The sequence below is a fragment of the Siphateles boraxobius genome, unplaced genomic scaffold (genome assembly GCF_051911475.1).
Source record: "Siphateles boraxobius isolate OS27281-9 unplaced genomic scaffold, OSU_SipBor_1 48, whole genome shotgun sequence".
Classification (NCBI taxonomy): Eukaryota; Metazoa; Chordata; class Actinopteri; order Cypriniformes; family Leuciscidae; genus Siphateles; species Siphateles boraxobius.
Genome location: NW_027509119.1, coordinates 12,955,453 through 12,972,364, shown reverse-complemented (window position 1 = coordinate 12,972,364; position 16,912 = coordinate 12,955,453). Strand labels below are relative to the sequence as shown.

General features: G+C 45.8%; 1 protein-coding gene across 5 annotated transcripts in view; it reads right to left on the bottom strand.

Moving 5' to 3' along the window:
* Positions 1 to 16,912, bottom strand: part of dok7a (docking protein 7a) — a 102,405-nt gene that overhangs the window by 84,598 nt on the left and 895 nt on the right. For all 5 annotated transcript variants that reach the window (XM_077202063.1, XM_077202064.1, XM_077202065.1 and 2 more), the window contains exons 3-5: positions 12,015 to 12,230; positions 8,802 to 9,002; positions 5,505 to 5,624 (exon numbers count right to left, since the gene is read on the bottom strand). In XM_077202063.1, coding sequence (XP_077058178.1) covers positions 5,505 to 5,624; positions 8,802 to 9,002; positions 12,015 to 12,230 — 537 coding nt within the window. The remainder of the gene's footprint in view (positions 1 to 5,504; positions 5,625 to 8,801; positions 9,003 to 12,014; positions 12,231 to 16,912) is intronic.

Below are 16,912 nucleotides of genomic sequence, written 5' to 3'. Positions count from 1 at the left end.
CCGAATACTCCCACAGCAGTTGGATCCATAGCATTCCCCTGCTGGGATTTGTTTCTGGACAGTCTGTCTGGTCCCAGATTCAGGTGACCAGGCACATGCGCTGCTTTCAGTGAAAGCAGATTGTGCTGAGCCCAGCCCAGGAGGCGTTTCGTCAGCCTGTAAAGGCTTCGGGACCTGGTGCCGCCCTGGTGATTTATGTGCGCCACCACTGACATGTTGTCCGACCGGACTAAGACGTGGCGGCCTTTTATCTGGGGACAAAAACGCCTTAGCGCGTTGTCTACTGCCAGCATTTCTAGACAGTTTATGTGTAGGAGCTTCTCCCGTTCTGACCACTGGCCAAAGAACGGTCTGCCCTCGAGCAGCGCTCCCCACCCCGAGGTGGAGGCGTCCGTGGACACCACCATCACACTCGAGGGAGTCCCCAGACTCACGCCTGACTGGTACCAGTCGGCTTTTTTCCAAGGTTTCAGAGCCGAGACGCATTTCCTGTCGACCCTGAGGCGAAACAGACCAGCGGCCCAAGCCCCGGGCGGAACTCGTGCTTTCAGCCATAACTGCAGTGGGCGCATGCGAAGCAGGCCCAGCTGAAGTAGTGAAGATGCTGAGGCCATAAGGCCCAGCATTTTCTGAAACCGTTTGAGCTGGACTATAGAGCCGCGGCGGAAGGATTTCACCGCGCGCTGAATGTTCAGTCCTCGCTCCGGCGACAGACGTGCTGTCATAGACAGGGAGTCCATCACTGTTCCCAGGAAGGAGATTTCCTGGCTGGGAGACAGCGAACTCTTCGCCCAATTGACTGTGAGACCCAAATTCTCGAGATGCTCGAGTAATGCGGTCTTGTGTTCTATGAGCTCTGATCGTGATCGAGCTAGAATCAACCAGTCGTCCAAGTAGTTCAAAATTCGCATGCCCTGAAGTCTCAGGGGTGCGAGAGCCGCGTCCATGCACTTCGTGAATATACGGGGTGCTGGAGACAGGCCGAACGGTAGGACTGTGTATTGATATGCCTGGCCCTCGAAGGCGAATCTCAAGAATCGCCTGTGACGTGACGCAATCTGTATTTGGAAATAGGCGTCTTTCAGATCTATTGACATGAACCAGTCTCCCTGGCGCACGTGCGCGAGGATTTTGGTGGTTGTCAGCATTTTGAACTTGCGTTTCAGAAGCGCTTTGTTCAATTGTCGCAGATCTAGAATGGGTCTGAGACCCCCGTCTTTTTTCGGTACAAGAAAATATCTGCTGTATACACCCCCTTCGCTCTGAGCCTGAGATAAAGGTTCTATGGCCCCTTTGCTCAGTAGTTTCGCTATTTCGGTTCGAAGTAGATGAGATACTTCGTTGTCCACCGTGGTTTCGACACGCACCGTGCAACGGCGGGGACGTCGAGCGAACTGTAGCGAATAGCCTCTCTTTATAGTGTTCAACACCCATTCTGATACCCCGGGAAGCATTGCCCATGCATTCGCGTGGATAGCTAGAGGCAGAATGATATCCGGGCTCTGGCCGCGGCACAGCGGCGGCTGCAGAGCTTCGGTGTGCTGAGACATGAACACTGTGTTTAGAGTGCGCGAGGCGGGGGGCGCGCCGATCACGGCGGGCAGGCTGTTCGCACTCGCTTTCTCTATGACACATTGTGGAGAGAAAACGAGCGGGACAAGCCCCGTAGGGTTCAGCGTGTCTGTGAGTGAATGTGGGCGCGGGACAGCGGGCACATTTACTGCACTGAAAACACCGTCGGCTTGCGCTGACTGAATATGTGTTGGTTTTGTTTTTACAGAAACCGTGGGACACGCACTGTGTAGTGTTTGTGGGCACTGTGTCGTGGGCACATTCACTACGTTTGCACAATCGACATGAGTCGATTTTATTTGTGCTAGCCCTGAACTGTGGCGGGCTGTGTCTGTGTGTGGGAATGGGCACTGTGACGTGGGCATTCTTACAACACTCATAACACCATCGGCTATGGCCGGGACACCAGAAAATACACTCTTTATTGGATTTATCTGGGTAGCCGTAAAAACGGCTGTTGTGTGCAGGCAAGCGGGCAAATGAACCGACTTGTTGACTGCTAAATACACTGGAACAGTCACATCGCATGGAACTGGACGAGCGAAATGTTTTGGTGAAAATCCGGCCGCAGCGAGATTTGAACACCGTCGCTTTCCTAGGATGGCCAGGAAGGCTTTGAGACCTCGGGCTTGATCTCAATCCTCGGCCGGGGCCCGCGCTGAGGGGGGCGGCGTCCAGCAGAGCGAGAGCGCGGTCTCTGTTCTCGGGCCTGGCGGCGCTGAGAAGCGGCGGCGGGTGGTGCAGGCTGTGGCTGTGAGCTACGGGCAGACGGCTGTTTCGAGCGACCTGCTGCGGAGCTAGAGCGCTTCGGGAGGAAGTGCTTCATAGCCTGCGATGTCTTCTGAACCTCCTGGAATCTGTCCGCGAAATCTTTGACGGCAGATCCGAAGAGGCCCACTGGCGAAATGGGCGCGTCGAGAAACACAGAGCGCTCCGAATCCGTCATTTCAGACAGCGTTAGCCATAGGTGTCTCTCAGCCACGGTGAGAGAGGCCATGTTCCGCCCAACGGCCTGTGCAGCAGATTTAGCGGCGCGTAGAGCCAGGTCTGTAGCGCTCCTTAAATCCGCAACGCTGATCGATCCCACGCCTTCCTCGTCCATTTTTCGGAGAAGGTCGGCCTGGAAGATCTGCAGGATGGCCATTGTGTGTAGCGCCGACACAGCTTGCCCGGCGGCGGTGTAAGCGCGACCGTGCATGGCTGACGTCACTCGGCAGGCTTTAGATGGCAACACCGTCTGTGCTCGCCGTCCAGCAGAGGGCGGGCAGAGATGTGATGCTACCGCTGCTTCCACAGGAGGAAGAGAAAGGTACCCTCTGTCTTTCGCACCGTCCACAGTGGAGAATGCAGCAGAGACAGATGTACGCATTCTGGCCGAGAAGGGGGCGTTCCAAGACCTCGCGACTTCTTCGTGAAGCTCAGGAAGAAAAGGCGCGGGTCTGGACTGTGATGGGGCGTGGTCCTTCTTGAGGAAACATCCATCCAGTCGGTTGCGCGGGGGTTGCGCGGGCGCCTCCCAGTCGAGGCCGAGGTTGTCGACGGCTTGAGAGAGCAGACGCATCAACTCAGACTCAATGCCCGCTCTTTTCCCGGAAGGCTCGCGAACAGCGGAGGGGAGGTCCACAGAGCTCGCCCAATCTTCGCTGTCCGACGCCAGGATAGAACAAGCCTCGGCTGTTTCGTCGATCTCAATGGCGGAAGCTGTGGCAGACGGCGGCCGCTGTCCATCGGTGAGTGACTCGAGCGATGCCGGCGAAGCTAGCGGGCGAACCGGCGAGCTTAGGCGGGCAGGAGAGGGCTCGGGAACGCGCTGAGCGCGGCGCTTTTTACGGCGCGGCGTGGCAGCGGGTTGAAGTGCAGGCTCTGAGAAGGATGCCAGGCGAGTCCTCAGAGTCACCATAGGCATTAGCTCGCAATGAGGGCATCCGCCTTCGACGAGAGCGAGAGCCGCATGATCCTCACCCAGGCAGGAAGCGCAGATGACATGACGGTCCCCGTCGCTGAGTGTGGCTCGGCACGAGCCGCAGGATCTTTGCATCTTTAAAAAGACGCTTGCTCTTTTAGAACAGATAGAAAACAGAGATAGAGTGTGAGTCGCAGCGGCGAACACACACTCAGCAGTGAAAAGGATATGAACGCCGGAAAGCGTAGCAGGTACGGCGGCTGAAGGCGGCGAGGTGCAGGCCAGCGACTTCAGGCTCGAAGGCTCGTCCCGCAGAAGGCTTACAATCAGACGGCGCGGCTTCTCACTCCGGATCCAGCGATGCAGTAGTGCTTCGCTGAAGAGTTGAAAATCAGTGTGTATCAGCCTGTCGAGCGTATTTATAGGCCAAGGCCACGGCTATTCTGGCGGGACGCGACGAAATGGGCGCGAAGCATCCCCATTGGATGTCACGTCACGCAGGGCCTCTCTCGATAGGCTTGCTGCTGTGGCCGCAGGGCAGCCAATAGGCGCGCGAGCCGTCTTGCCTATGTCTGCACGCTGCCGCACAGCGTTTTACATTAATCAAAATTAAAGGATAATTTTTGGCTTCAATATCTCGTGGTGTATAAAATAAATAAATAAAAATAAAATATTAAAATATTGAATAAAAATATTAATTTCATTAAAAAGATCTTACTGACGTCAACATTTTAAACCTTTATGTACAGTTTTGGTTTGTTTATTGCGAAATAACTCCCGATTGTTTCTCTGTCATCTAAGCAAGGCTTCGTTTCCCAAACGCACTGGGCCTGTGAGCTCAGCGAAGCACCAGCATCGAACGCTCTCTGTGATTGATTGGTTTCGTCTTGTATACAGATGACTAGGAGAAAAGATTCTATCCTACACAATTACCCGCTAACATTCGCTTATTTTTCCACTTAGAAATTTATTTTACGCAGTGAATTGCATGCTAAATTAATAAAAAATTACTGGTAAAAAAAACACACATTTGGATCGATATTTTTGTGTGAGGATCGATCCTTTTCGATACCACGTCAGTATCGAAGTATCGATACTTCAGGATCGATCCGCCCATCACTAATCTTCTGAAAGAGTACTGAATCTCCTGATCAAAACCGATGCGAAGAAGATGCAGAAACAAGCGATATGTAATCGCATATGCAAAATAATGCGATCACCAACATTAAACAGCGTTTAAATCAAAACTGCCTAATATTACTAAATGAAATATTGACCCAGGGTGAGCAACAGGACTGTGCAAGCATTAGGGGAGTTGGTGGACTCGATCTACTCCATCTATGCTTTGATCATCGTTCTGAATCCAATCTGGATTTAGTTGACAAAAACGTGATTTTCTCAGTATTTTTGCTCAAAATGTTTCTTTTTTTTATTAAACTTACCCACATTCAAGTGTTGATTAAAAAAAGAATGCATGAAGCTAGAATGAACATGAAGCTTGTTTGTTTAAAAGCAGAGGGTCTGTTCTTTCTTTTGATATATTGCATGTTCAGATATTCACACTACGAAATATTCTGGTGGCCATGAAATGTTTGTCCTTTTATTTTATTCATAATATTCTCTGCAGGTACATCCTTTTAGAAATATACTTTAAAGATAGGAAATACACTAAATGTAGAACAATTCAGTGCACTTCTTTTTCACAAAGGGATCATAACATAGTTTGAATTGATTTGATATTATCATGAAAACTGAAAGTTTGCCAAAACAAACTTTGAATGTTTTCTTAAAAAGGCTTTGTCTGAATGTTTACAAAAGCATTGATGTCTTATGGCTATAAAGGCCTAATGTAGTTTGAATATATGAAAACATCAGAGAGAGAGAGACAGGCCGATAGATAGACACTGAAAACAGACAGACTAACCAGAGTTTGATGCATGTAGCATGAAAGCTTTAGGAGTTTGGCAACAGATGAGGCTTTCATCTGATATGACACATACTGTACGTGTCACAGTCATACAGCACTGACCTGGCAGCAGTGGCTTCAGTCCAAAAGGGCCTCTGGACGGGGAAATGCCACGAACAATACAGTCAAACAGAAAACTGATCTGCTCGCCCTCGGCACAAGACAAGAAGAACACGCCAGCCCCTTCACACAAATACACAGATGTTAAAGGGAGAGAATCCTGTCATCATTTACTCATGTTCATCTCACTGCAAATTTTAGGCAAGTTCATTATTGTTGCAACCATAGTTGTAATGTAAAACGTGGCGTATGTTGATTTTAATTACAATCAGAGCATATGAGCGGAGTGGAATGGGGAGCGGTAATATTTCCTCCGAATCGGAGAGTGCTTTTCTGAAGATTCTGCTCAGCTTGCTCAGTCCCCTACTGTATATGGATGGTCGAAAACATTTTAAGGCACGTCAACCAAAAAATAAAAAATAAAATTATAGAGGCTGGATACCAAAGAACCGGCAAACAAACTGTGTGTGCTTGAAGAGTTTGGCCAGTAAATTATACACATAATGTATGCGAGTTCATCATTTGTGCTGTGCATTAGGGAATATAAATATCAGATTAATGAAAATTGCATGTTGACAGGAGTGATGATGTTTGCTTGTGTCATGTAAACATCTTGCTGTGATTAAGTCCTTACTCAGTTATTGCTGGTCCCTCTTTTTATTTTAATTGAAATTAAATTGGAACTGAAGCTATAAAGCTTTAAAAAGGACACTAAAGCATCATAAAAGTAGCTCGTACCTCGTATTCACTATATTACAGGCGTCCTGAAGTCATTTGATAGCTATGTGTGAGGAAGAACAAAAAAACAAATTTACCCAAAACAGGAATTGTGTTTGCTGTCACAAAGCTTTCGGTGTCTATAATGTTTATTTCCACTAGATGTCGCTGGTGTACTGCAACACTCATTTATTTATTTCAAGTCTCATCTGTATATTTTTATATTTCGACTATTTTGTAATGCTTGTAATTTCTATACTCAACTGTTGTTTATAAGTGATATTTATTCTTTCTAAGAGTTTTTTGGTTATATTTTATTCTGTTCCCATCGTGCCTTTGGATATCACTTCCTGTTTTGTCACCGAAAAAGGTTCAAGATATAACCACCTCTCTTAGCTAACAAGTCATGTGTGTTTTCCATGTAACTGAATGTATGACATGTTTGTTGTATATTTGCCCTTTTTCTCAGTTCTACGGTGTTGATGTTGGTGCTGGTGTCTAAGTCCAGTGTGCATTAAACATAAGTTTAAAGAACTTCAGCCTTCGTGTTGTGACTAAGAGCGGCATATTAATAAACCAATATACATTTTTTTTCTCTGTGTTTTCAGCTAGAGTGGTGAAGTTGACGACGCTAACAAGCTTTTAATAGATGTTTTTCTCATGTCTGTGAGGAAAGTTCATGCTAAGTTTCGGTTTATTTTTTGATGCGCTCAAGTTCACGGAGACAGAGACGGCAGAAAGTGCATCATGTTTGTTTTCTTTATTTTACAAAAGCTCTTTTGTTTATTTTCTTTAGTTCTTATTGTAAATGCACACAAATACAATTAGTCAGATTCGAATTATGTATTAGTCTACTCTTGATGTAAGACCAAAAAGGACGGAGTAAAAAAAATGAAATGCGCAGGTACCTCCATATCAAGCAGAAAGGGCGCTAATACTTCAGCTTGCACACTCCGCACAAACACTTGGATATGCAGCTAATATTAGGCTAGCGCACATTTATCTAGGTTAACGTGAGACTGAGCGGCCATGTAAAGCTGCTACTATATACATGATTCAAATGATAATATTAGGTCGATGGATGACAGGCGAACGTTTTGATTTCCTGCCTGACATACTGTAAGGACCTGCCGTTAACGATCTGTCACTCATTGACTGAGTTACTTTGAAGTTTTTTCCATTGAGATTTCCGCGTACAGACGACATCATTGTCAAAACGATCCCCATTCACACGGATCCGTGAAAACGACTAAAAATCCTGTATTCTGCTCCCAGTCCATTAGATGGCTATGAAACACTAGACTGAACACGTAATACGCATGTGCATGCATGACAACATCGTCTTCAGAGATTCGCGTTTTTGTTGACAGTTTTTAAAAAACTTGGACTTTGAAACCCGTTTTCAAAAGTTTGCGTTTTCAGGCACCCAAAATGCTGTGTAAATCGTGTAAATAAACGCATACAGTATAAAGTATTCTGTTTTTAGTTGAAAATGGTGTCATGTAAACGGCCCCTAACTGACTAATAAAATGTTTGGTCGCCTAAGCCTCTTCAATTCGACTAACGATTAGTCGACTATTAGGGGGCAGCCCTAATTTTCACTGCTGCTAAATCCATTGTTAGACGTCAGTTCTTCAGTCACAACGTGGTTGCAGCAGGGTAGAATAAAATGCAGGATTTAATTGCAACAGTGCATTTATTTTACAGAAATCTAAATGGTAACAAACTTTGAATAAACACAGAAACAGAACAACCCACTTAATTATGATGAGAACTGACAAAGACTGAATTAAAACCAAGGCTATAAATACATAGGCAAACTAATCAACGGAATTGACATCAGGGGCAAATCACAGTTAAATCAATGAAACACCATAGAACCAAACTGAAACACAGGAGAATGAACTGAAACATGTATCAAACCCACCCCAAAACAGAAAATAACACAGATGACCAATTACACTATGATTCCATGATTATTTTAAATTGCATGTTATGAATATGAATATCAAAGTACGTTTTTGCTGACAAAGATCTAAAATGGGATGCAACCACCAGACAAGTGAAAACGACCTGCATGAAAGTCTGAACAAATCATAAAATTATAGATTAAATTATTACAGCCATCTAAACTCCTCAAAGCAAGATGACTATTTCACACTTTAATTTCACAGAATCAAATGCAGCCAAAAAACAACCAGACAAGTGAACACGGTCTGGATGATAGGCTGAACATACTACCTTAACATAGACATCCAAATCATCACTGATCCACCCAGTGCTTCACTCTGGGCAGCAACAGTCTGGGTGTTAAGCCTCTATGAGGCTTTTTCACACCGTAACTCCCACGGATGTGAGAAAGACAGTGAAGGTGGACTCATCAGAGAACAATACATGTTTCACATTGACCAAACCTCAACATTTGCCCTGTTGGCACCACTTAAAGAAACACACTGAAACCAAACTTTACTTGTCACGAAGCAATGGACCATGATAACTAACCAAAACTTGATTCCTTGATATTGCATTTTATTAAAAAGCTGAAAATAACCAGCCTTTTCGTTGTTATATCAGCATACTCACAGTAACCACAGCGTGTTCCTCCCTCAAACACAAAGCCATTGTTGACAGGCCCGTATCGCCGCAGGTCCAGCAAATTCCAGTGGCCAATGATGACGGCTGGCAGGTTTTTAGCGATGACCAGGAGATTGTTACATAAATGCAGAGTCGCCACTCCACTTTCCAATTTAGTGCCGGGCAGCACAGAGATGCTGAAACTGTGGACTGACGGAAGAGAAAACATGATTTTCCTGTACCAATCATTCAGATACAATAAACTGGAACTGAAGTAAAAGTACAGTAAGTAGTGTATTCCTGTGCAAAACTCACAATATGTTAAGAGTGTGGTTACCAATGTGTTATGGGTGGTGGCTATGTGACTTCTAAGTACTAGTTTCTAAATAATTCTGGGTGGTTACTTGGGCATTGCCAGGTGGTTACTAGGGTGTTCTGGGTGGTTGATAGGGGGTTACTAAGGTATTATGTGCGGTTGATATGTTGTTACTAAGGTATTCTGTGTGGTTGCAAGTAGGGATGGGAGTTGAAAACCGGTTCCACTCGGTGCTAGGTGCATTCTAATGTATTTTGGGTGGTTTCTAGGGTATTGCAAGGGAGTTGCTAGGACACTGATAGGTGGTTACTAAGTTATTTTGGGTGTTTGCTAAGACAAGGTGGTTTCTAAGGCATCGCCAGGTGGTTGCTAGATGACTGCTAGATATTTTCGAAGAAATTCTTGGTGGTTGCTAGAGTATTTAGGGTGGTTGATAGGTGGTTACTGATATTCTGGTTGTTTGCAAATGCATTACTAGGTGGTTTCTATGGAATTGCAAGGTGCTTGTTAACTTATTCCAGGGTGTTCTGGGTGGTTGACAGATGGTTGCTAGGTGTGTTCTGGGTAGTTTATAAAGTATTCTAGGCGGTTTCTACAGCATTGCAAGATTGATGCTACTAGGGTGTTCTGTGTGGTTACTATGGTGTTCTGGGTAGTTTTTAGGGCATTGGTGGTTTCTGAAGTATTCTAAGTGCTTGCAAGTTCAGGACTCTATGATATTCTGGTCTCTAAATATAGCCTGGGTCACTTTTTTATTTATGTATTTTAGCTTTATTTATATTCATAGTTTTATTATTCATTTATATTCATCCAGTGAAAATTATAAGTCTTAGAAAATTTGTAGTTCATGGTTTGTTTAAAGGTGCAGTGTGTGATTTTTAGCGACATCTAGCGGTTCGGCTGCGAGTTGCACTAAGGGCTCAGCCCACTGCTCACCCCTCCCTTTCGAAGAAGCTATGGTGGCTAAAATGGGACAAACATATCGTCGTCTGAGACAGCAGAGAATAGCCAGAGTAAGCCAAGAGTGTGTAACATTGTCACTGTTTCTGTACCATAGTCCATTATAAACCACATCATGGATAAAGTTTACAAAGCCATAGTCAGGTGAGGATCAAGGGTCTTAATATATAATATAATAATAGTAATTAGCTGATTCTCTCACAAACGTAACCAGCACATTTCCCCACACATAGCAAACCCATAATACAGCGAGGGAGAAAAACCACATGAAACTATGCAACTATATATTTTTTCTAACAGGGTAGTAAAAGTTTAGCTGGGTAAATATGAGCTGTTACTGTAGCTGAGCTGGTTAAAGCGTAAAGCCTTGTTTAAACACGACGCGTCCGCATGAGCCCAAAGGTGCGCGTGGCAAAAATGGCATGATTGTAACAGCGAGCACGCGCCTCCGCATCCCCTAGACACCATTTACTACACACAATAGGCTTTTTTCTCTGATTTTGAAAACTCTTCGCGATCGACTTTCTTCCAAGATCGACTTGTCGACCGCTATCGACGGGTTGGTGATTCCTCTAACGTTACAGTTTTACGGTCAATGACAAGAGTACTAATCAGCTGTCTCACGAACATAACCAGCCCCTTTTTTTCCCCACATAGCAAAGCCATAACACAGCGAGGGAGAAGAACTAAGTTACATGAAACAATCCAACTACATATTTTAAACCACTGACAAGGAAAAAGTCACTACTCACGGTGTTTCTGGCTAGCTCCTAGCTTTCTGCTGCTTCTCTTTCAAGGTAGTGACGAAACGCGCTCTGTAGCGCTGTTTGTTCGCGTTCGGCTACGGTAGAAACATGACGTCACAATATGTCTACCTTCATAGAAGGGGGTGCCCGCAGTTATGTAGATATAAATGTCTCATTCTAAGGTAATAAAAACATAACGGTTTATTAAGTAAGTTCTTTATACACCACTGAAAATATAGTTATGGATGTCATATTGCATTTCTGTTAATAGATATTCAAAATTTTTACACATTGTACCTTTAAATCTCTAATCCAAAATATGAACTATAGGACATGTAGGTTACACCTAGCCTTAATAAACAGCACTAACTAGAAAGCTCTGATAAGTGTTCCTGATGCTAGGAATGTCACAATCGTCCTTTGGTCTGTGCAGTAAATCCCATCTAGTAACAGTTTCTCTTTGTCTGTGTGTGTAAAATGTGATGAGGGAATGCAGGCAGGGTTAAACTTGTTAGTTCTAACTTTGAAACAGATTTATGAGGGTATGCAAATAAAAAAGCAGCAACACACACAAACAGACACACACCTGACTGCATCACATGCCTACTCACAACTACAAAGAGTTCAAGCACATACACAACAATCATGTCAATCAATCAAATGTCTTTAGGTAGCTCACGCATAATGAGGCTTGATGTTGGTATTAACATGAAAATGTAGTAAATGTATGAGTGTGGAAAAGTATATGCTTTTAATTATCTAACTGGTCAAGTGTCTCACTACATCGCCTACCTCAATATAAATGGTCCTGCGTCTGCGACAATAATTTTTTTAATAAGTTGATTAATATATAATTATAACACTTACAAGGCACTCTAGTCTTCAGTGTCACATGATGCTTCAGAAATAATTCTAATATGTTGATTTGGTGTATTTTATACTATTACAGTAATGTAATATTAAAATTAAGTATAATTATTCCATGTAGTCTCCGAATCGATATGACCTAATAAAGCTGCATACGTTTAAAATATATAGATTTAATGTTAAACATTTAGAAACTACCTAAAACTATAAAACGATTTGAATAAACTACCACTTTATCATGGAAACAGATAGTGGTGAGCTATTATCTCATTGATCATTGTGTTGACCAACATATGTAAGTTACTGTTTTATGGGTTAATGCTGAACTCTGACCTTCCCCGAGGCAGTAGCGCAGTCGCAGGTCCCAGCTCTGCAGAGTCTCGCTGCTGTCGAAGCCAAGCACGGCGGTTTGACTGAGACACAGGATTGAGAGGATGAAGGGAACGCCGTCAGCGCTGACACACGTCTCCAGACCGCAGATATGCTCCAACGTCACGCTGCTCCTGTCCTTCACACCACGCTCCTTATACACGTACAGCACCAAACAATCTGACACACACAAACACACATTAGCTTTCATAAAGGACATGTTTAAAGACATTTATTAACCTTGAGATGCAGTCAAGAAGGTCTGAAAAGTCCACTTGACTTTGATGACATTGACAAGTTTTCAAATATAGTCATATTTTAACATAACACTGCTAATTGTAGAAATAATAAGAAAAAGATCATCAACTTTAAATCATCACTTTAAATCGTCTCTGTTACATATGGCAACCCTCGTTCCCTGAAGGAGGGAATGGAGACGCCATGCCGAGACCGATGAAAAGGAATCTCGCTAGAGAGGCGAATCTACTTCGAGTGAAACTAAACGAGCCAATGCACATTGGTGTGCAATCATTTGCATCAGCTGTTCAGTCATGCAGCGCAGGTACATAATGACTGATAAGCAGGTGCGATTGCACTTCAGTTTTTTGTTGAGGAACCGAACCTGATAAGCTGGCCGCCCCGGCGGGTGACAGCAGATGTGGGACGGGATGTGGCGTCTCAGTTTCCTTCTTCAGGGAACAAGGATTACCATATGTAACCGAGACGTTCCTCTTCAATCGGTCAGTTGATGCCACGTCGAGACTGATGAATAGGAATCCTACCAAAGGGCCACAGCTGCTGCACCCAATTCAGCACCCTGTGCAAGCCTCTACCCCTACTTGCCTGGAAGGACGATAAGAGAGGGCTGTGGCGAACAGGGCGGCCGAGGGACATGAGAGAACGGTGCGAGGCCGGTGGTGCGATTGCTAATGAGCAACACCTGTGAAGCACACCGGTCTCGCATCTCTCACGGAGGAGCGGAAGCATAAAGGAGGAGCGACGACGTTGATGATCGAGAGAGGAACAGGCCTGTATTTTAGTTGAGTTTTGTTTTTTGTATTTGTGTTTTATTTTAGCCCGCAGTCGTCCGCGAGGGGCTGCTGGCCGTTATGTTTATTTTAGGTAAGCCAGCAGTCGTCCGCGAGGGGCTGCTGGCGGTATTTTGGTTTGTTTTATTTTAATAAAGTTTATTTGAATGTTCGCTGGTTCCCGCCTCCTTCTTCCCTGAACATTGCTACAAGGGCTTACACAGAGTATGCCTGTCACTATTGTTTCATGATAACCCACACAGAGAGATTTTTGGATAATTTTTGGAAAGCGTGCCATTTCTATAGGAAAAGGGGGACGCTGCGGAAGCCACATTCTTCCCCGAAGAAGTTATGTAAGGAAAACATATGGACTAGCCTGAAGGTTTTACTGCATATGAAATACTGGGTGACTTAGCCCAAGGGAAAGACACAGGCTTTCCGTTTAGGAGCAGCCATGGAAGAAATACACATATGGGATCACAGTAGGGTCACACATATGGGACCCAGCCTAGACACGGTTCTCAAGGATTCAACAGATAAAGGCCTGGCACCGGACACTCCGCCATGTCAGGGCCGAGGGTGTTGGAGGACTCAACAGGTTTTTCACTCTGGAACAATAAGGGTGCACAGTAGGGTGCAGCAAGCCGACAGAGCCGGGCCTCTCAGTGGTTCTACCCGTTTAGGGTGAGAACACAAGAGGTGAGCGGCTCTACACGTAAGCTATAATATCTAGCGAACGTGTTAGGTGTAGCCCAGCCCGCAGCTCTACAGATATCTGTTAGCGAGAAGCCCCGTCCCAGCATCCAGGAGGATGCAACACCTCTTGTGGAGTGCAAACTGAGCGAGCCAAGGAGATAGCATCCACTATCTAGTGGGCCCTCCTCTGCTTGTAGACAGCCTTTTCCTTCTGCTGGCCTCCGTAATAGACAAAGAGCTGGTCTGCGGTCCTTAAACTTTGAGTTCTGTCCACGTACAGACGCAGAGAGCGAATGGGACAGAGCAACATCAGGGCTGGGTTTGCCTCCTCCAGGGGCAGCGCTTGCAGGCTCACCACCTCCTCCCTGAAGGGAGTGGTAGGAACCTTGGGCACATAGCCAGGCCGGGGTCTCAGTACAACATGCTTGTCACCTGGTCCGAACTCTAGGCACGATTCATCGACTGAAAATGCCTGCAGGTCCCCTACCCTCTTGATAGAGGTCAGTGCAACCAGCAGCAAAGTCTTCATGGAGAGAAGCTTTAAGTCTGCTGATTGTAAAGGCTCAAAGGGAGCATCCTGGTGTGCTCAAAGCACCAGGGATAGGTCCCATGAGTGTATGAAGGGGGGTCGAGATGGGTTTAACCGTCTTGCACCCCTGAGGACCCTGACGACCAGGTTGTGCTTTCCTACTGTTTTGCCGTCTATGTGGTCGTGATATGCTGAAATAGCGGCAGCATGTACTTTGAAGGTGGAAGGAGACAGCCTTCGCTCCAACCCTTGCTGCAAGAAGGAAAGCACGGACCATATCGAACATCTTCGGGGGTCCTTTCGGCAAGAAGAACAACACTCCACGAACAGGTTCCAATTCAAGGCATACGCACGTCTCGTTGATGGCGCCCGTACAGAAATTATGGTGTTAAGTACCTCTGGGGGTAAGTCACCTAGAACCTCCGCACATGGAGTTTCCAGAGGTCCGGACATGGGTGACCCGTCTCTGAGTCAGAAGGTCCTTCCTCATAGGAATGGGCCAGGGAGGGACTGTTACAAGGAGCATGAGTTCTGGGAACCAGGTCCGTGTGGGCCAATAGGGAGCCACCAGAAGGACCTGTTCCTCGTCCTCATTGACTTTGCACAGAGTCTGTGCAAGTATGCTCAATAGGGGAAACGCATATTTGCGGAGGCCCACAGGGCCAGCTGTGTGCCAGTGCGTCCGCGCCGAGTGTGCCCTCGGTCAGGGAGTAAAACATCTGGCAGTGGGAGGTCTCTGAGGAGGCAAACAGGTCTACCTGAGCGTCCCTGAACTCTCTACAGATCAGCTGAACCACATGGGGGTGGAGTCGCCATTCTCTCGGGACCACAGCTCGTGACAGCTCGTCGGCCACACGGTTGAGCACACCGGGGATATACATGGCGCGAAGTGACCTCAGATGTTTCTGACTCCAGAGGAGGAGATGGCGGGCGAATTGCGACATGCGACGGGAGCGTAGACCACCTTCTTGGTTGATGTATGCAACGGTCGTAGTGTTGTCCGTACGGACCAGCACGTCCCTGCCCTGTAGCGGCCTTTTTAAGCGGCTCAGGGCAAGATGTACTGCTAGCAACTCGAGGCAGTTGATGTGCCAATGCAGTTGGGGACCCGTCCACACACCTGACACTTCATGCCCGTTGTAGGTGGCACCCCAGCCAGTGGGAGAGGCATCTGTGAACACCACAGCATGCCTGGACACCTGTTCCAAGGGCACTGCTGCCCACAAAACGCCGTGCACGCGTCTGACGGCATGTCGGTGTGATTGTCACCCGGTGAGTGCCGTGATGCCACGCCCATCTCGGGACTCGGCCGTGTAGGCCCGGGGAAGGAAGACACGTTTCTCCGTGCCATGTGGAGTTAGGGCAAGATGCGTTCTATCGGTGTAAGCTCTTTTAGGGACTGCTATCCTTGGTGATGAAGCACACAGGGGAACGGTCACAGCGAAAACAGACAGGAATGTGCACATGTCGTGCGGTGTCTCTCTCTCGCCGGTCGGTCTTACCAGCTGTAGAAACGGCCTTTGAGCGCTCTCACTGTGCACCTTACCAGCTGTGAGAACAGCTTTTGTTTGCTCAATGAAAACAAAAACAAAAAAGAGAGAGAAAGAGAGAGATTGCTCACGCTGCCGCGCTGTGTCGCCCGCACCAATGTTGAGAGGTCACAAAAAGCTTGTTCATAGTTTACAGTTCTGAAGACAGCATCGAAGTGCTCGGCTCCGAAGCAAAAAACTGAAGTGCAATCACACCTTCTGCTCATTATATACCTCGAGAATAGGCGTGATCCTCAATCAATAACAGGCTTTCAAATCTGCCGGCAGTCGCGAGTATTTCCCCCTCGCATTCGTCACGGTGCCACTGTCTGTAAAAGCGCGAAAGGCGAAGCTTGAATTTCCAGGTATGTCCCTCTTTGGCTAATGTATTTTCAAGATGGAGGCGCAACAAGGCTGCTGCCATTCGTATGTATTATGAATGGCAGATACTACGCTTACGAGAATACTTGATTAGTTGTTGGAAGTAATTACACATGAATGAGCACACATAATTTTGAAAGAACAAAGTGTTTTTTGCTTAGAATCGACTTAAAAAATTACACAGTGTAGCTTTAAATGTGAATAAAAAGGTACATGTAGGTGCATGTCCAAAAAACAATTCTTACACCCCCTGAAAGATAGGTCAAACGTGATTCCTGCTACTACGAAAGCAAACAAACAAAACAATCTTTGGCATGTCACATACACACACAGTGTGAACAGCTGTACAAACGTCTTTCAGCACACATTTCTGCTCTCACAGCTGATCTACTGCAATAGAAAACTTCACTGCACCAATAAAACATACTGCAGCGACGGCAAGACATTTCACTTAAGCTAGCAAGAGTGCTGTTATACTCAATACTGAAACAACATATATGAAACTTCTGGCATGCAAATTAGTAAACTTGAACAGTCGTCAAGTCTGTATGTATCCTACATTTTATAGCCTATAATGCCCAAATATATAGCGTATGTATGATGTGCAAAAAAGACCAGCATATTTCAAGAAAAAAACATTGCTGTTCATCCATGCTTTCTACGTAGGCTATGTAAAACATGCATGTAACTCACACACCT